The following is a 20289-nucleotide window of genomic DNA, read 5'->3' on the forward strand; positions in this document are numbered from 1 at the left end:
GGCATTATTGGTACAACTGGGGAAATTTGAATATATCTACATTGGATAATATTATTGTATTAGTGCTAAATTCTTGGATGTCAAATTCTTGGATGTTACAGAGAGTGTTTCGCATATGATTAACATCGGGATGGGCAGACTAAGTGAAGCAGATTGCCCCCCTTAACGGGGGTGGGACTCATACAATCAATCAAAGGCCAGGAGAGAATTAAGAGGCCTAACAGGAAACAAATGCTTTCCTGGGTATCCATCCAGCTTTCCTTCCATCTTGGGAATTTCAGCCTCCATAATCTCAGAAGCAAATTCACATATGTATACACACACACATATACATTTCATAGGTATGTGGCTAAGATTGTATTTTTAAAAGTTCAGCCATGAGATGATTGGTGAAGCCAGCCAATGAATAAAGGTGTGTTCTGTTATATGACTCGGTCTTCTTTTGTACATGATTGAAGTTCTGCATTTGAAGTAGGAGGATAGGAGAGAGCAAGTCCACCTAGGATGATACAGCTGAATTTCTCAACAGACACTTCAAAGCCCTAGGGGTTAACTTAGAGAGTCAAAAATCCCACCCATAACCCTGCCCCTAAAAGCCAGGGCTAGGGAACACTGTGGCCCTCAGGTGATTTTCTTTCACTGGGTCTGCAAGCCACACAAGGGCAGAGGGAGCAGGAAACACTATGCAAATCGAGGCCAGGACAGCAGGGAGGGCCTGTTCATGACAGAACACAGGTAAAACTATCCTCAGAAAGAGCATGTGGAGAAACACAGATCATGCCTGAGACCTGGTGGATTAGAGCACTGGCTACTGGGGAATTGAAAGGAAAGGGCTTCACCATGCAGAGGACCAGAGGTGCCAGTCTTGGAAATGCAGAATTGCTGGGAGATGGGGAGGCATGGACAAAGGAAGCATCCTCTGGAGACTCATGGTGAAGAGAACAAATGAAGTAACTGGCAGAAATTATAGGTCCTGGTAGAACAAAATAGAATCCCACAACGAGAACATACACCATGTATGTCCCGCAAGGAAGACAATAGCTCCTAAAAATGCAAGAAAAATCATTTTGGGCAAACACCTTATATCCAGTAATGCGATCCATGTATCAAGACCATGAGGAAGACTATTAAACATGCTAAACTCAGCGAGACCTGATTCCCTCATGAGGACTCTGTTAGGATGAGTACCACTCAGCAAGTGATGACTGTGACATTCACTTTTGAACAGCTCATGAGCATTAATATATTTAATTGTGGATCTAAACCAAAAACCAAGGTGTGGGCAAGATGACAACCACAGAATGTCACTGGTATATGTTTAGGTTCAAATACCATTATGAGAAGTGGCAGGTAAAGGAGGTAGGAAAAAGAAAACACATCATGTAACTGACTGTCATATGGAAATATTTGATGTTGAAAGTCATAATTTAAAGTGTATAAACCAAATATTAGAAGTGTGTCTAGTTCAAAGGGGGGAAAACTATGAAACATTTTTAGTCAGTATCAAACATGAGCTACACAACCCTTCCTAAATGCCAGAGGCACACACAGACACACACACACACACACACACACTCTCTCACAAAGAATATAAATATCTAGAACCAAGAAATGGAGTAAATGCATTCTGCTACATATGGTAAACATAGCCTACAAGGTGGAAGAGATTAGAAAATAAACAGGGAAATGAAAATGTTTTTATTAATTCGCATCAGTACCCACCAAAACCAATCAGCATAACAAAAGATTATAACACTGAATGTAAAAAACAATCCAACAGTCCAGAGTGATAGGCAAAAGTTTTTAATTGTATAGATTAAAATAACTTTGGACAAAAATTAAAACTCAGGCAGAGAATGTTTTTTTTTTCAACAACACACACTAGCAAAAACAAAGGCACAGTAAACATTGAGGCAGAAAGTTTCCAGCGTAGAGATATGAATATAATAATAGACACAGGCAGGGATGATTAATAAATGATAAAATGTTTAGAGGATGGTCACTGGAATACAGGACATTTCTACTTTTAAAAACCACTCTCCCAAATACTTCATCATAAGTAAGGTGTCTCTAAAAGGGACAGATCTCCTAGACCCCTCCTTAACTAACCAGTCCTGATATCATGATAATGCTGATGGACAAACTAGACCTTCTCTGCCCACAGATGGGCTGAGGTTGGAAACTCACAGTATCGACTCTGTAGTGTTCTTGATGAAACGTTTAGGCTGAATTTAATCATGAAGACATTTTCAGACAACTTCAGAATGTAGACCATTGAGCCAGACAGCTGACCTGTCCTCTACAAATAAGTCCATGTCACCACAATCAATGACAACAACAAAAAGATGAGGAAATATTTGGGGTTCAAAATAACTAAAGAAATGTAGCTACATTATCATTTACTTCTTCTGAACCCAAAATATCTCTCCTCCTTTTTGTTGTGTGATTCGTGGTGACGTGGACTGTGTGAAGGAGACAGGTCAGTTGTCCTGCTCAGTGTTCTACATTCTGCAGTTGTCTGGTGATTACCTCCTATGAAACTCAGGCTAAGCATTTTCTGCAAGAACATGGCATTGTTCATATTCTGCACCGGCAGAGTCCCGGGTGACATGCTGTCTCTTGCCAGCGGCTCCTGACTCCTGTTCTTTACAGGATGGAATTGAAAGGAGCAGGGCTAAGGCCTCCCAATGCTGTTTGTCCGTCTAGCTGTGGTCTTCCTAAGTATTGATATCAATTGGAGGCTGAAGGACTATGGCTTCTCTACTCAAAGGAGCCTAGTGGGTTAACAACTGTCAAGAGCAGTCAGTGGTTCTGAAATACAATCCTCAGCCAAGGATCCCTCCTGTGTTACAGATGGATCAGCTAAAACAAACCAACACTGAAGATACAAAGAATGAGGTTAGGTTCATTGAAACCAGGGTAACACCTTTGGATGAGCTAAACACAAAGATGACACTGACCTTGAGCAGGTATAGAAGCTCAGAGACATGCCTGCAAAATGAAACCCCTGAGGAACTTTGTAGCTACCCAGAGATATCTGGTTCAAATTAGAATGTCTGGCAAATCACTCCCAGCATGTGCTACATAGTCGTGTGAACGTGTCACACCTAACTTGGGTCCAATGTCTTCAGACTGAGCACAGGTGGCCAGTGGCATGGTCTGAGAATAGGAATAGAGCCATGCCCACTTTCCCATCCTATGACTGGGCTTCCAAATGGAACTATAGTTTCATTCAAACCTACATGTGCCTATAGGTCCTGCCTGCAGCAATGACATCTCTCAGCTTAGTAAGGGCTGCTTAGTGTGGGAATATGACTCCCATATGGAAGGCCAGGTGGTGCCTTATCACTGTCAAAGTAAAAAACCTATTGTCCACGTCAAGGGCCAAGCTGATGTCCTGTTCCTCAAATGAGTAAAAGGCACTTCTGTACTGCTGGAATGAGTCAGGTAGTTGAAAGTAAGTTGAAGTAGTCGAATAACATCTATCCAGTGAGTCCTGCAAGACTTCAGGCTCTTCTGCTTCCATCAGCACCTCGTTGAGCCTGGAAAAGGAGACAAAACTAAAGAAGCAGCCAGGGAAAATCAGACACCACAGAGCCCCAACTAGATTTCATGGGTAGCATTAGGAAGTGGTCGAAAAAGGAAAAGGATAGGTCCATTAATGAGGTAAAAAAATTATTGCCTTTATGTTGGGATAGAACAGGGCCAAGTAGAAAACAATGAAAGAGAAAGACAGAGAGTGAGAGAGAGAGACAGAGAGAGAAAGTGAGCTCAGTGAATTGGCCAGGTGACACATTGATGAGGGAGTAAAAGGACACTGTGAGTTAGTGCTCTCAGGACACACAGCAAACAGTGATCATGAGAAGAGTGAGCTCAATAGTTTTCCATCAAGTGTGCTTAAAATTCCATGCAGTTGCCATAAGGGTACAACTTCTGAGGTATGGTCAACCTATGGTGCATTAGTAAATGATAAGGGGAGGAAGAAATGAAAACCTAAACGTCTACTGCAATGAAAACCAACAGCAATGTCAGCAGGAGTCATTCAGCCTTCATTGAAAACATGAAATCAAATGCACTGTTTTCCCTGGATCTGTCGTCTCCAGGTGTTAACACAGAATTAAGCGACCACAGTTGCTGAAAGTTACCTGGGGCATGGTGGGTTTTGATCTTCTTCCCCTTCTTGGTACTTTTCAATTTCTGCAATAAACTCAGACACGGACAGACACATTAAGCTGATTCCCCTACACACATAACATTCCACTGTCTAATCCTCACACAGGGACCTCAGGCTCCTCAGCATAAGAATAGGACACTGTGAGAGATATATTTCAGGAGGCCTGAAGGATGGTCATGATAGAGATTCCTTGGTTTTTGTCCCAGAAACTAAGGGTAAAATGTCCCTATTCTGGTAGATCATTATCCCAATATCATTTGTCCCAAGTTTGTGCAAACGGTTATGCCATATCTTTCCAATCAATTTAAAGCAAATGCCCTCAAACGATTTCTAGGAGAAAAACTGCAATATTCAGCCCTGTCTCATCAAATACTCAGATTGTTCATGGTTGTGAGGACTTTAGACACTGAAATTAGAGTGAGAAAGGAAATCTACAAACCCTTGAGTCAAAATCATAGTTCTCTGAATTTGTCCCATCTGCCCAGGTCCAATGCCTTGAGAGTAGAATCACAGTGCCACAGGCATGGCCTGAGACTAGGAAGAGAGCCACGCTCACTGACCCATCCCATGTCTGGGCTTCCAGTTAGAACTAGAGTTTCGTTCAACCTATATGTGCCTATAGGTCCTCAGTGCAGCAATGACATCTCTCAGCTCAGTAACAGCCTCTTAGAGCAGGAATATGATCTCTATACGGAAAACTCAGTGGATCCTTATCACCTTCATAGAAAGGTACTCACCATCCACGTCAAGAGAAAAGCCAACGTGTTCTTCCTCCAATGAGTGAAAGCAACTTCCGTAGGGCTGGCATGAATCAGGCAGTTCTGGATAACTGAAAGGAGTCGAATACCATCTATCCAGTGAGTCCTGCAAGTCCTCAGGCTCTACTACCTCCGGCAGCTCTCTGCTGAGCCTGGAAAAGTAGAAAAAGTAAAGAATAAGCCAGGGGAAATCACACCACAGAGCCCCAACTAGATTTCATGGGTAGCATTAGGAAGTGGTTAAAAAAGAAAAAGGATACATCCATTAATGAGGTAACAAATTATTGCCCTCAGTTGGGATGGCACAGGGCCAAACAGAAAAGAATGAAAGAGAAAGACAGAGAGACAGAGAGACAGAGGCAGAGAGAGAGAGAGCGAGCGCTCACTGAATTGTCCAGGTGACACACTGAGGAGGGAGTAACAGGACACTCTGAGTTAGTGCCCTCAGGACACACAGCATACAGTGATCATGAAAAGACTGTGCTCAATAATTTTCCATAAAATGTGCTCAAGTTTCCATGCAGTCACCATGAGGATACAGCTTTTGAAGTCTGGTCCACCTACAGTAGGTTAGTAAGTGATAAGGGGAGGAAGAAACGGAAACCTAAATATCTACTGCAATGAAAACCAACAGCAATGTCAGTAGGAATAATTCAGGCTTGGTTGAAAACACGTAATCGATAATGTCGGCCTGCTCTGCTTTCCCTGAACCAGGAGTCACCAGGTGTCAACACAGAATTAGCTGTTGACAATTGCTCAAACTTACCTGGGGCATGGTGGGCCTTGGTCTTCTTCCTCTTCTTGGTCCTTTTTAATTCCTGCAATAAATTCAGACAGGGACAGACAAGATAAGCCAATTCACCTACACCCATAACAGTCCACTGTCTAATCCCCACACAGGGACCTCAGGCTCCTCAGCATGAGAACAGGACAATGTGAGAGATATACTTCAGGAGGCCTCAAAGCCGGTCATGATAGAGATTCTTTGGTTTGCATCTCAGAACCAAGGGTGAAATGTCCCTATTCTGGTAGATCGTTATCCCAAAATCATTTATCCCAAGTTTGTGCAAACAGTTATGCCTTACTGCTCCCATCAATTCAAAGAAAATGCCCCAGATGATTTCTAGGAGGAAAACTGCAGTATTCAGCCCTGTCTCATCAAATGCCCAGCTCATTCATGGTTGCAAGACACTGAAATTTGAATGAAGGAGGAAATCTACAAACCCTTGAGTCCAAATCAGAGTTCTGTGAATTTTTTACATCTGCCTGGGTCCAATGTGCTGAGAGTGGGCTCAGGTTGCCACAGGCATGGCTGGAGACTAGGAATAGAGCCTTGCTCACTGACCCATTTCATGTCTGGGCTTCCAACTGAAACTACAATTTCATTACAACCTCTATGCGCCCACGGGTCCTGCCTGCGGCAATGACATCTCTCGGGTCAATAAGGGCCACTTGGAACAGGAATATCACCCATATCTGGAGGACCAGGTGGAGTCTTATCACCTTCATAGTAAGGTACTCACTGTCCACGTCAAGAGCCAAGCCAAGGTGTTGTTCCTGCAATGAGTAAAAGTCACTTCTGTAGGGCTGGCATAAGTCAGGCAGTTCCAGGTACGCAAAAGGAGTTGAATAAAATCTATCCAGTGAGTCCTGCAAGACTTCAGGCTCTTTCTCATCCAGCAGCTCCCTGCTGAGCCTGGAAAAGTAGGAAAAGTAAAGAATAAGCCAGGGGGAATCAGAAACCACACAGCCCCAGCTAGATTTCATGGGTAACATAAGGAACTGTTTGAAAAGAAAAAGGACAGATCTATTAATGAGGTAACAAATTATTGCCTTCATGTTGGGACGGACCAGGGCCAGGTAGAAAAGGATGAAAGAGAAAGACATACACACACACACACACACACACACAGAGATTGAGAGAGAGAGAGAGACATAGTGAGCTCAGTGAATTGGCCAGGTGACACACTGATGAGAGAGTCAAAGAACACTCTATATTTGTGCCTTCAGGACACACAATGAACAGTGATCATGAAAAGAGTGGGCTCAATAATTTTGCATAAAATGTGCTCAAGCTTCCCTGCAGTCACCATGAGAATACAGTTTTTGAAGTATGGTCAACCTTCACTAGGTTAGTAAATGAGAAGGATAGGAAGAAATGGAAACCTAAACATTTACTGTAATGAGAACCAAAAGCAATGTTAGTAGACATAATTCAGACTTGTCTGACAAGATGAAATCATTATTTTCAGCATGTACTGTTTTCCCCGGACTTGGCATCTCCAGGTGTCAACATCAAATTAACTGTCCATAATTTCTCAGACTCACCTGGGACTTGTGGCCTCTTGGTCCTCCTTTTTCACTTGATCACACCAATGTCCTGCAAATAAATTCACACAGGGCCTCTTACATGAAGCAGTTCTTCCTTGCACACGGAAACATTCCTCTGTCCAATCCTAACACAGGGACATCAGTCTTCTCAGTGTGAGAACAGGAGACTTTGAGAGAAATATACCAGGAGGCCTGAGGGCAAGTCTTGAGAGAAGTGACTTGGTTCCTTTCATGAGCTTTGGGCAAAATGCCCCTGTTTTGGAATGTGATCTTCCCAGTGTGCTCTGTCCTAGGTTTGCGTACACAAATGAGCAATGTTTTTCCCAATAGATTTGAGGCAAATCGTTCTAACGCCTCATAGGAGAGATACTGCAATATTCAGGCTTCTCTCATCAAATACCCAGATTTGATAGTTTATGAGACTGTGGACACTGAGATTTGATGGAGGGGTGCAATGTACCAGCTCTTGAGTCAAAGTGACACTTGGTTCTACACAGAAGCATCAGCTATCATGGCTTTTGTGGGTGAAAAGTCAGCCATTTATCTAGAAAACATACCAGCAAGATGATGGACAGATGAGCTACGACAAGCCAACTTAGAAGACACAGAAAGGGGGAAAAATTCAGTGAAACCTGGGTCACATCTTCCACGGAGAGGTAGACAAGGGTGACACTGGCCTTGGGCAGGTAAAGCACTGCACAGACATGCTTTGGGAACAAAACTCATAAAGAACTTTGTAGCTGGCAAGAGACATTTAACTCAGGTGAGCTGATCTGACAGACAACTGGACATGTGCTACACAGCTTGGTGTGAGTTTGCCACGCCCGCCTTGTGTTCAATGTCCTGACAGTCAGTCCAGGGTGGCACAGGCATGGCCTGAGACTAGGAAGAGAGCAAAGCTCACTGATCCACCCCACGCCTGTGCTTCAGACTCGATTCCAGAGTGATTGAAATCTACATTGATATATAGGTTCCACCCACAGTGATGGCAACTCTCAGCCCAACCAGGGGCACAAGGCCCAAAGATTATGGGGTCTACCTGGGACATGAACTGGAGCTTTATCACCTTCACAATGGAGTACTCACTGCCTATGTCAAGAGCCAAGCCGACTTGCTGTTGCTCTACTGAGTGAAAGGTGCTCCTGTCAGACTGGTATGAGGCAGACATGTCAGCAGGAATTGAGAGAGTCCAGTCACCTTCATCCCAGGACTCCTGGGGGGCTTCCTCCTCTTCAGACTCCTGCAGATTCCTGATGAGCCAGGCAGGACAGGGATGACAGAAGATATAACCAACAGAGATTAGACAACAAAACCTTCCAGATGATCTGATGGCAGACAGAATGGAGTGCTCACAGAAACCAAAGGCATTTTTCCTTCAAGAGAAATAAAACTATCCTTCTAAATGCAGGCTGGAGGGTGACTGCTCTGAGGACCGAACAAAAATGGGCAGCACGTGCTCAGTACATTTGCCACAGATCAGCCAATGCAGGGCACCCAGACTCTCCTGTAAACTACCATCATGACTTGCAGCACAGAGAACTAACACAGGGCTTCAACTACTTCGTCTAAATTGGGATGAATTTTACATGCAGCATTCAAGTGAACAGAGCTCTTGAGGCAGTGCAGACACAGATCTTGTGTATTAAGGGTCCCCTTTTTACAATATTTTGATATAATATGTTTATTTTTTCAATTTCTTTGCTTACACAAATACTAGCAAACACACTAACAAAAAATAAGCAGAAAGCATTTATACATTCTCTCCCTGGATTTAAACACATGGGAGAGAACAGGTGACACCAAGAAATCCCTGTTTGAAGGTCTGGAGTGGAACTCCAGCAAACTCCATCAGACCTGCAGCTGAGGGACCTCACTGTTAAAAGGAAAACTAACAAACAGAAAGGAATCAACGTCAACAAAAGGACATCCACACCAAAACCCCATCTGTAGGTCACCAGCATCAAAGACCAAAGGTAGATAAAACCACGAAGATGTGGACAAACTGGAGCAGAAAAGCTGAAAATTCTAAAAACCAGAGCGCCCCATTCTCCTCCAAAGGATCACAGCTCCTCACCAGCAATGGAACAAAGCAGGACGGAGAATAACTTTGATGAGCTGACAGAAGTAGGCTTCAGAAGTCGGTAATAACAAACTTCTCCGAGCTAAAGGAGGATGTGCAAACCCATCACAAGGAAGCTAAAAACCTTGAACAAAGATTGGACGAATGGCTAACTAGAATAAACAATGTAGAGGAGACCTGAAATGACCTGATGGAGCTGAAAACCATGGCACGAGAACTACGTGACACATGCACAAGCTTCAGTAGCCGATTCGATCAAGTGGAAGAAAGGGTATTTAGTGATTGAAGATCAAATTAATGAAATGAAGTGAGAAGAGCAGTTTAGAGAAAAAAGAGTAAAAAGAAATGAACAAAGCCTCCAATAAATATGGGACTATGTGAAAAGACCAAATCTACATTTGATTGGTGTACCTGAAAGTGACGGGGAGAATGGAACCAAGTTGGAAAACACTCTTCAGGATATTATCCAGGAGAACTTCCCCAACCTAGCAAAGCAGGCCAACATTCAAATTCAGGAAATACAGAGAACACCACAAAGATACTCTTCGAGAAGAGCAACTCCAAGACACATAATTGTCAGATTCACCAAGGTTGAAAGAAGGAAAAAATGTTAGGGGCAGCCAGAGAGAATGGTCGAGTTACCCACTAAGGGAAGCCCACCAGACTAACAGTGGATCTCTCTGCAGAAACCCTACAAGCCAGAAGAGAGTGGGGGCCAATATTCGACATTCATAAGCAAAAGAATTTTCAACCCAGAATTTCATACTCAGCCAAACTAAGCTTCAAAAGTGAAGGAGAAATAAAATCCTTTACAGACAAGCAAATGCTGAGAGATTTTGTCACCACCAGGCCTGCCTTGCAAGAGCTCCTGAAGGAAGCACTAAACATGGAAAGGAACAACCAGTACCAGCCAGCCACTGCAAAAACGTGCCAAATTGTAAAGACCATCGATGCTAGGAAGAAAGTGCATCAACTAACAGGCAAAATAACCAGCTCACATCATCATGACAGGATCAAATTCACACATAACAATAGTAACCTGAAATGTAAATAGGCTAAATGCCCCAATAAAAAGATACAGACTGGCAAATTGGATAAGGAGTCAAGATCCATCAGTGTGCTGTTGCAGGAGACCCATCTCACATGCAGAGACACACATAGGCTCAAAATAAAGGGATGCAGGAAGATCTACCAAGCAAATGGAGAGCAAAAAAAAGCAGGGGTTGCAATCCTAGTCTTTGATAAAACAGACTTTAAACCAAGAAAGATCAAAAGAGACAAAGAAGGCCATTACATAATCGCAAAGGGATCAATTCAACATGAAAAGCTAACTATCCTAAATGTACATATATCCAATACAGGAGCACCCAGATTCATAAAGCAAGTCCTGAGAGACCTAAAAAGAGACTTAGACTCCCATACAATAATCATGGGGGACTTTAACACCCCACTGTCAATATTTGACAGATCAATGAGACAGAAGGTTCACAAGGATATCCAGGACTTGAACTCAGCTCTGCACCAAGCAGACCTAATAGACATCTACGAACTCTCCACCCCTAACCAACAGAATATTCATTCTTCTCAGCATCACATCACACTTATTCCAAAATTGGCCATATAGTTGGAGGTAAAGCACTCCTCAGCAAATGTAAAAGAACAGAAATCACAACAAACTGTCTCTCAGACCACAGTGCTATCAAATTAGAGCTCAGGATTAAGAAACTCACTCAAAACTGCACAACTACATGGAAACTGAACAACCTGCTCCTGAATGACTACTGGGTAAATAACAAAATGAAGGCAGAAATTAAGATGTTCTTTGAAACCAATGAGAACAAAGACACAACATACCAGAATCTCTGGGACACATTTAAAGCAATGTGGAGAGGGAAATTTCTAGCACTAAATGCCCACAAGGAAAGGAAAGATCTAAAATCAATACCTTAACATCACAATTAAAAGAACTAGAGAAGCAAGAGCAAACAAATTCAAAAGCTAGCAGAAGGCAAGAAATAACTAAGATCAGAGCAGAACTGAAGGAGATAGAGACACAAAAAACCCTTCAAAAAAATCAGTGAATCCAGGAGCTGGTTTTTTGAAAAGATCAACAAGAAATCCCTGTTTGGCTAGTTCACCTGGCTCATCTGATTCCAAGTTCCTATCTTGAGAGGACTATGAAATTAAAACCAACACAAGGGCCACAAATAATGTACAACATTGTTAATAAGGACAACTTGTAGATGGGTGAATGGAATAAAAAGATCTATTCATTGCTTCCTCATTTTCTCTAAATCTACAAACTCCAGCTGCCACTATTGAATTAACAGCCCACAATTCCATGGCATTACCTGGGAGACACTGGCCCTTTTTCTTCCTCTTGCTCATGATCACTTTCATTTTCTGGAAATAAATTCAGAGAAGCAGGTCACATTAAGCAATTCACACTTCACATATGACCAAATCAGTGTCCAGTCATAGGACAAGGACATAACTATTCTCAGTGCAAGAATATGGATTCTGACAGGAGCACTCTAGGGTGCCCTAGATTAACTCTGGTGAGAAATAGATGACCCTGCTTTCCAGACCCACAGGCCAAAATTTCCCTCTATGGGTAGACCATAATGCCATATTCCCTGCCTGAGTCTATGCAAAGTTAAACAAAAATTTCCCCCCAAAATCGCCAATAATTGGTCAAACAATTTTCTAGGAGTGTTGTTGCAATACTGACTTATATCACCAGGTAACATGGACATTAAATGTTTAGAGGGATCTACACATGAAACTCGACTGATAGATAAATTCTAACAACTCTTGCATTAAAAAGAATCTGTGATTTGGGAGGTCAAGGAAGGTGAATCATTTGAGGTCATGAGTTCAAGACCAGCCTGGCCAACATGGGGGAACCCCGTCTCTAATAAAAATACAAAAATTAGGCAGATGTGGTGCTGAGCACCTGTGGTACCAGTGACTCAGGAGGCTGAGGCAGGAGAACCACTTCAACCTGGGAGGTGGAAGTTGCAGCAAGCCAAAATGGAGCCACTGCACTCCAGCCTGGGTGACAGAGCCAGACTCCATCACAAAAAAAAAAAAAAAAAAAAGAAAGAAAGAGAAGAAAAAGAAAGAGAGAATCTATGATGCTACAAAACGTTGCATCAGCCATTGCATTGATGGGGTGGAGAACCAGGGTCCAGCCTTGCTTTATGGAACTATATCAGCAAAGTAAAAAAGAAAAGTTTCTGTCCTGATTTCAAGGTGACTGTGCAGCTAACCAAGCAGACTTAAAGGAGATCAAGATTAAAGCTGAGAGCAGTGAAGCCTGGGGAACAATATTTCCAAACACAAAGGCAAGGCTGCCAGTCGCCTTAAAAAGGCAGAAAAATTTCATGGACATTGTTCAGGGACAGACGACTTAATCACAGGTGACAAGAGATACTGAATCAAAGGTACGAGGCCTCACAGATACTTCCTGTGTACCTCCTGCACTCAGGTGACTATGAGATTGTCACACTTGTCTGGGGTCCAGTAACTTGACACTGGGGACTGTGAGACAAAGGCATGACATGAGCTGAGAAGGACAGAAAATCTCCCTGATATCTCTGTTAAGAATCCCATAATAGATTTTATTAAAACCAATCTGTGTGTATAGAGCCTGTCTTCAGAGTTTATATTCCTCAGCATAGGAAAAGGTGTGAGACACAGGAAAATAGAGGCTACCTGGGATAATGCATACAGCATCCAACCATTCATCATGGGAGGATGAGTCAATGAGAGTTGAGTCGACTTGGTCTTCCTCAAATGTGATTCTGGTGTTCCCGTAAGGCTGGTTGGACTCACAAGGGTGGTGGCTATTTGAACAAGTGATGGCACACTCCTCCAGTGAGTCCTCAGGGACTTCCTTTTCTTCAGCCTTCTGCACCTCCCTGATGAGCCAGGTGGGATAGAGATGACAGAAGACTAAACACAGAGGGATTGGACACCAGGGAGTGCTAGCTGGTTTTGACAGGAGGCATTAAGAGAGTGGTCCAAGAAAGCAAATAGGAGGATCCCTTTAAGAGGGAACAGGCAATCCTCTTCTCTCTGCAACAGAGCATGGCAGCCATGGGAGCCAGAGAGGAAGAGAGCAACTGGTGTTCATTGCACTGGACAGATAGGAGCCGAGGAGGATGAAGACTCAGCTATCCCTGTATGGTACAGACATGACACCCACCACACACAGAGAAACACAACAGCTGCCACACCCTGTGTCCAAGCTGGCTTGAGTTTCTCATACTGTGGCCAAGGGAATGCAGGCTTTCGGCCCATCATAGATGCCAGAGAGGGTGTGCCTCCTAGACCTTTTTCATATGTTAACACCCATTACTTGCTCCCGATTATTCAGTGTTACCTGGGGGCATATAATTCCTGTACTTTCTCAGCCTCCTCAACTTTAACATCTTCATCCTCATCTTCATCATTTTCTGTAAATACAGAAGTGTTCGTTCAGATATTTCCCACTTCACACTCTGCAAGCACAGTCAGCCCAATGTGCACACAGACATGAACATCTAGGCATGGTCACTGTTCAACTGAAAGCTCTCATGTTTTATCGTTAACAAAATGCCCTGGCATGGTTTCCCGATCCATCAGGCAATGCATTTCTGATCTGGAGGGCCACCATCAAGATGTGGCCAAATACTGAAAAGAGCTTTTGCTCCCCATATCATGGAGGCTTCTACAGCCTCTCTATGAACTTTGGCAGCTGTCTCCCCCATCTGGCTACAGGTCTGATTCCCAGGCACAGGCTTGGTGTCCTGTCACAGTTCACATTTCAAACCTAATTCTTTCTCTTAGGAGAGGACAAACTTGCCCTACAGTCCTCTATGCATCAGGAGACTGCACAGGCCCTCCATGTGGTTTCTGCCCTGTTATTCAGGGACATTCTCTCCACGGGGAGTGCTCCAGTCTCAAGCACTTCCTACCACCAAATGCCCCCACATCAAGTGCCTTCTCCAACACCACACGGCGAGGGGCTTTATCTCATTTTGAAAAGCAGTCCTAAGTGTTCCCACATTTGGATGCTTCAGACCCTTGCAACAGACAATTTTCCTGCCTTTGCAGATGGAGACAGAGAAACTCAGGAAGGATAAATCACTCACTCACCGACAGTTACTAAGAACATTGCCAAAGAGACAACCTGGGAACCTGCCTTCTGAGTCCAGAGCTCTTTTCACTCTAACAAGCGCCCACCCGTCACAGCCTCCTTCCTCTCCTTCAAAACTAGAAACGTGCTGCTTCTTGCTCCAAAGACCACCTTCCATCAAGGGAGGAGAGACATTTGCAATACTGTGACCTCCAACCCAATCGGTTTCCCACCTCTGCTCTTACCCAGGAAGTCCTGGTAATGTCACGGCCACATATGTTTAGTGGGAAAAAACACCACCGATACAAATGTCATTGTGAAAGTATGGAGGTCTGGAGTCTCTCACAAGCCTGGGATTTTGGGTCATCAGGGCCTATGGCCACCTTACCTGGGCTGAGCTTTTGGATGAGGTGCTGTGCCAGCCTACATCCCTCAGCCAGCTGTTCTCGAAGGTCCCGTCCCTGGGAGTTGTCCGGCTCATCCGGAGTGAGGAGGGCCTGGAGATGCTGATTCAATGAGCGGGAGGCATCTCTCCCTTCCCGTAACTTCTCCCTTAACTGGGTCAGCTCTCGTTCCTGAGAGTGAACCAGGACTTTATATTGCCTAAGGTGAGATAGTAGAGAAAATTTAACAGTGGAAAGGGATGAGTGATCGGTTCTAGTATTTTGCAACACAGATTTCTGAGACAATGTCCTCAAGGAGACCTCCAAGCAGAAGGTCAGCACGTGTTTAAAGAAATGTCTGTGCCCAAGAGAAAGAATAAAAAATGGTTCACAGGCTTCCTCTGTATGAGAGAGGGCTCCTGGAAGACCCTCCACGATGTTCCATTCATCTTTCTCTTCTCTCAACAAAAGTAGGTGTCTTCCTCATTCAGTTTCAAAAAGACATCCATCCTTTCAGTTCCTCACTCTGGCCATGGACATTTCCACGTGCATATACACATAGTGCATCTTGCAGCGACTAGATACAAAGCCATGGACAGAAATGAGGCCAGGTGCAGATGGGGCCAATTGAAAAGATGAAAGAAAAGAATGACAGGCTCGAGAAGGTAACATTGAGTGAAAGCATGAGAAGCCGCAGTCAGTCAGGAGCTGATTCTGACTAAGGGTGAGTGGGGTGGTGATGGCACATCATTTTGAGTATGCCGAATGCTGCTCGGTGGTTCCCACTCCTTCGGTTAATTTTGTGTTATGCGCATTTCACCTCAACAATTACTTGTTTGAAAAACAGAAAATAAGGCTCTGAGAAACAACTGCAACCCATAACTTATTATTATCCTTGTTCTCTGCTTGATAAATCTTTGTGTGTCGTGAGCCTGCCATGGCAATTCCTGCCCTTCCCCTGACCCAGTTCAGCTCTTAGTTCTCCCTGCCGAGCTGCTGTACTTCAGAGATTTACACACCTGCCCACCTGCCTGACCCCAGGGGGCCCACTCACCTGAGCTCCTCAGCTTGCCCGAGCTCCTCTGCAAGCTTCTCTTCTGTGAACAGCCGCTCATCCCTCAGCATAGCTTTTATGAGGTCTTTGCAGTCTTCATAGTCTGAGAAAAGACACACACGCCTGCCTCAGTGAAAGGCTGGACATGCTGCTCTGGTCACTGCCTACAGGGCAGGAGTCAGGTCCATCCCAAGGACAAAACTGTCCCCACTGCCAGGCTCTACGTAGGGATTTCCACATCTTTACTCTTCAGTCTCCCGACTTACTGGCAGCTGATCCTCCAAAATTTAGAGACAAAGAGAAACTCAGGGCACATCAAGGAAGTTGACAAGATGATTAAACCACAATGAAGTGGAGTCAGAATTCACAGCCCCTGAGGTCTGACTGTGAATGCGGGGCCACTTTCCCAAGCCTTGCAGCCTCTCCTCTAAAGCACTGCACTGGGGCATGAAGTAGTGATTTCTTGTACAGTCGGGAAGGCCCCTAGGACTATGGGACTGATGGTTTCCCTTTTACTGGGAATTTCAAGGACAAATATGTCAAAGATCTTAAACATCTTTGATTTTTACATCATATCTTTAGATGTGATTTTAAGAATCACATCTGAAGCATAAAGGATGAGACATAAGACCATAAGGCCATGAAGGAAATCTGCCCAAATACTAAGGTTTGTGTTAATTTAGAAACAGTAGAATGAAGAACTAACAGAGAGTGTTCACTCTGTGCCAATAAAAGTTCTAGGAGATTGACAAGAAACAGCTCATGTAATTCATTGCAGCAATTTACAGAGGTAGGTATTTCTGTAGTACCCTATGTACAGATGAGGAAACTGAGGGACAGACAAGACAAGCAACTTGGATGGAGCCCAGGAGACAGGCCCAGAGTCCCTGCTCTGCACACTGCACTGCTACTTCCACACATTCTCGGGTGCGATCTTTCTTCCTGTTTAGGAACAAGAGCCTGTGCCCCAGGAAGCAGGACTTCCCTCTCACCGGGTACTCTCTGCTTTTCTTTCAATGAGTCTTGCCCTGTCGCCCAGGCTGGAGTGCAATGGCGTGTTCTTGGCTCACTGCAACCTCTGCCTCCTGGGTGCAAAGGATTCTCCTGCCTCAGCCTCCCGAGTAGCTGGGATTACAGGCGCCCGCCACCACGCCCAGCCAATGTTTGTATTTTTAGAAGAGATGGGGTTTCTCCATGTTGCCCAGGCCGGTCTCAAACTCCTGACCTCGTGATCCGCTCGCCTCAGCCTCCCAAAGTGCTGGGATTACAGGAGTGAGCCACCGTGCATGGCCCCTACTCCCTGCTCTTGATGCTGTCACTTACAGATACCACAGGTTCTATTAGGAGCAGACTCCTCTTGAAGCCCCTCAGAGCGGGTACTGTGTACTATCACCAAGTTTTCCTCAGGGTCCCCAGAACAGAGCTTTTCCTATTGGGCCTCAACAGAAGCTTGAACACAATAAGGGTTCACTAGTCCCACACATTTAGAACAACAGACTAGATGTTATTTGTCTGCCGGATCTTATATGGTACAGAGAGGATTCTTGAAAACATGATTTAGCCTCTTGGAGAAAACAGGTCGTTCTGTGCCTGTGTCCCAAATGAATAACTGCGAGTTTAACTCTAGGCCCACCCCCACCTGACTGCAAACATGGAAACTTGCTAAATACTTTGGTACCTCTGACTTCCAAATTTAACAAAATGTGAAAATGCCCATTTCTATTTTCCTAGAAGTATGGGAGGGTTGAACTTATTTTTGATGGAGAGAGCATTTAGTTTCTCAGTGAGAAGACAGGACATCATTCATCACTTTTGTGATGGTGAGCCTATAGAACTTACCATAATTATTCTGCCGGTTGGCCAGGAAGTAGGCCACTTGAGTTACAAGACATTTCTGTTTGAGGTTTCTGAACTGCTGTTTGTTCTCTGCCAGCTGGGGGCGCGATTTCTTGTTGATTTCTAGAATGTTCATCTCTGACTTCTGACTGGACCAAGGGCCGGCAGATACCACCATGCTGACGTTTGTGGCAGAAGAGGTGGGGCCAGGGACTGGGGAGAAGACACCCAAACACACGATGGGTTAAAAACTGGTGAAATCAAATAGGTTTAATCAGGACTGAGGGATGTCAGTAACTGAAATTCTTAACTTACTGTTGAGAAAAATGTGATCAGTCCCCGCAGCACTTTAGGATCCTTAACGACAAAAACAATGTTCGAGGTGCCTGAACTCAGAGCTGAAGGCACTGCCAATAGCTCAGTCTCCGACAAGAGTGAGGCCAGTGTGCCAGGTAACGGTCTGCAGTTGCAATAACAGAATTAGAAGGTGGGGGTGTCATGGAATCTTAGGAGCCCTGCATTCCAATTGCCCAGGCTTTGCTGAAACACAGGCACCCTCGTCTCACCTGAGGGTCACCACCAATGGGGATCATTCCTCTAAAATTCACTCTTAGTACTCGTGTACCCTTGTGACAATGCCACAGACCCATCTCTTTCCCAATACATCTAAGCACATTCCTCATTGTTTATCGCTTGTCTGTACAACATCATCCAGGCAGAACCAGTTTCCCAACAGGTTATATTTTCTTAACGGTAGTCATGAAGTCACCCCACCTGCTCTAAGTTAAAACAGATCTTAAGGCTTTTCCACAAGTGTAAGATATCAAACTTTTAGCCTGCCCTGATTTCCTCTGGGTCTTCTGCAGTTTTGTCTGTATCCACTAGAAAGTGAATGAATAATTCATTTGTAAAAAATGTTGTCTTTCCTGTCTCAGTATTCTTCTTGCTGATTCCCATTGTTATGTTGATTTCTTTTTTCTCACTGGGGCACCATCTTTGCTTTTCATTACACTCTAGACCAGTTTGACATCCCTATGTCCAGAGCTCTTCCTCTATGTGGGTTGATTTGGTTTTTGATGTCACTGAGCGCTACATTTTATACTTGTCACTTATGGATGTCATTCTAGTGTCACAAGAGCTCTTTTCAAGGTATCAAGTGACCAAAATCATTTATATAGAGATCTCCTGAAAACATGTGTGACCATCTATCTTGGGAAGTTTCATAAACCTGATGCTATTTTGTTGTTTCCATTTTGTTTTCCCATATACTGAAAAGAACAGGGCCATGAGCGGTTCTTATGGAATGTGGTTTGATATCTATTTCATTGGGTTGGACTAACACCATTGATTTTTGGTTTCATTCCACTAACAGAACATGGCAAGATCAAGGTTATGGTCACGGTTGGTTCGTGATCCTCAGTGTTGCAGTAGAAGGTGAGTTTGAGATGAGAGGAATGAGTAGGAAAGAGTGATCCCCTGAACCACCTCTTCACTTTCTCAGCTTTCATCCCCACCTAGGTTTTGTGAGCCTGGAACTTGGGAGACTGTTCTGTAGCCCAGGTCTCCTAAGATTGGCTGCTGGACTTGCCTGAGTTGAGGGTGCAGTGAGTGTGATCCTGGGCTGCCCAGCATTCATGTGGTAGTGAAGGAAGGAGGACTGGATCAATCCCATTTCAAAGCATGTCTCTCTGCACTCCACGCTGTCCTCCAATGACACTGTAAGGAAACCGCTTTAAGACGTATCAATGGCTTTAAGTAAATGTATTTTCTGGCATCTGGGAGACCTGACATTCTGTGTCATAATGAAAATCTGTCATGTTTCTTTATTTTAAAAAATGATAAAACTGCAGGTTCACAGAGTTACGTGGCTTACTTGAGGTCACACAGGGATGAGTTTTCAGCACTGCCAATAAAAGCAATCACAGTAATTATTCAGTAATTATTCATAGGATCCACATAATTCAGTAAATATTCACATAATTACTAGTTGTTCATTGACCAATTCGTACAAGGCATTTTGCTCAAAACTGTGCTTATATTTGGACATTGTATCTTCATCATAATCCTGTGGTAATGCTATTATCCGTAAGTAACAGGTAAGAAACCTGAAGAGGAGGGATAGCAAATCATGTATTTGGACATATTTTCATTTTTTTTTTTGGTTTTTGTGATGCTGGAAGAATGACCAGAATGAGTCATAGGAAGAGTATACATTCCTGTAGTATTGTCCAGGACAGAGGTGTGACCTCCTAGAGTACTGGGACCAAAATTCCCAAGTGTCTGCAACCTTGCTTTAACAGTATGGGAGATAACCTCTATCACCTGGAATTCCCCTGGAACTCTGGAATATACAAGAGAAGTATGAGACTTGGGTCTTCCCTTGGCTGTGTTTAATTCACTCTTCTATGGAATACCAATGATTCTCACTAAGACTTTGGCCTTTTCATAAGCACAATGTGCATTTTATGGAGAAGATTTTACACTTTGCTCTATTTAGAAAGAATAAATATGAGCAGTGGTTTAGGTTTTATGCCCTGGACTTAATATATTT

General features: G+C 43.8%; 1 protein-coding gene across 2 annotated transcripts in view; it reads right to left on the minus strand.

Moving 5' to 3' along the window:
* Positions 1 to 1787: 1787 nt before the first annotated feature.
* NBPF3 (NBPF member 3) overlaps positions 1788 to 20289 on the minus strand; it is a 44958-nt gene continuing 26456 nt past the window's right edge. The window contains exons 2-15 of one of the 2 annotated variants that reach the window (XM_063785116.1): positions 18054 to 19641; positions 17742 to 17951; positions 15903 to 16005; positions 14854 to 15068; positions 13731 to 13803; positions 13061 to 13266; positions 11695 to 11746; positions 8461 to 8513; positions 7261 to 7312; positions 6456 to 6628; positions 5699 to 5750; positions 4912 to 5084; positions 4146 to 4197; positions 1788 to 3542 (exon numbers count right to left, since the gene is read on the minus strand). In XM_063785116.1, coding sequence (XP_063641186.1) covers positions 3299 to 3542; positions 4146 to 4197; positions 4912 to 5084; positions 5699 to 5750; positions 6456 to 6628; positions 7261 to 7312; positions 8461 to 8513; positions 11695 to 11746; positions 13061 to 13266; positions 13731 to 13803; positions 14854 to 15068; positions 15903 to 16005; positions 17742 to 17916 — 1623 coding nt within the window. In that variant the 5' untranslated portion in view covers positions 17917 to 17951; positions 18054 to 19641 and the 3' untranslated portion in view covers positions 1788 to 3298. Of the gene's footprint in view, positions 3543 to 4145; positions 4198 to 4911; positions 5085 to 5698; positions 5751 to 6455; positions 6629 to 7260; positions 7313 to 8349; positions 8514 to 11694; positions 11747 to 13060; positions 13267 to 13730; positions 13804 to 14853; positions 15069 to 15902; positions 16006 to 17741; positions 17952 to 18053; positions 19642 to 20289 lie in introns of both variants that reach the window. The other variant, XM_063785118.1, reaches the window with a different exon arrangement.

Source organism: Pan troglodytes, chromosome 1 (genome assembly GCF_028858775.2).
Source record: "Pan troglodytes isolate AG18354 chromosome 1, NHGRI_mPanTro3-v2.0_pri, whole genome shotgun sequence".
NCBI lineage: Eukaryota > Metazoa > Chordata > Mammalia > Primates > Hominidae > Pan > Pan troglodytes.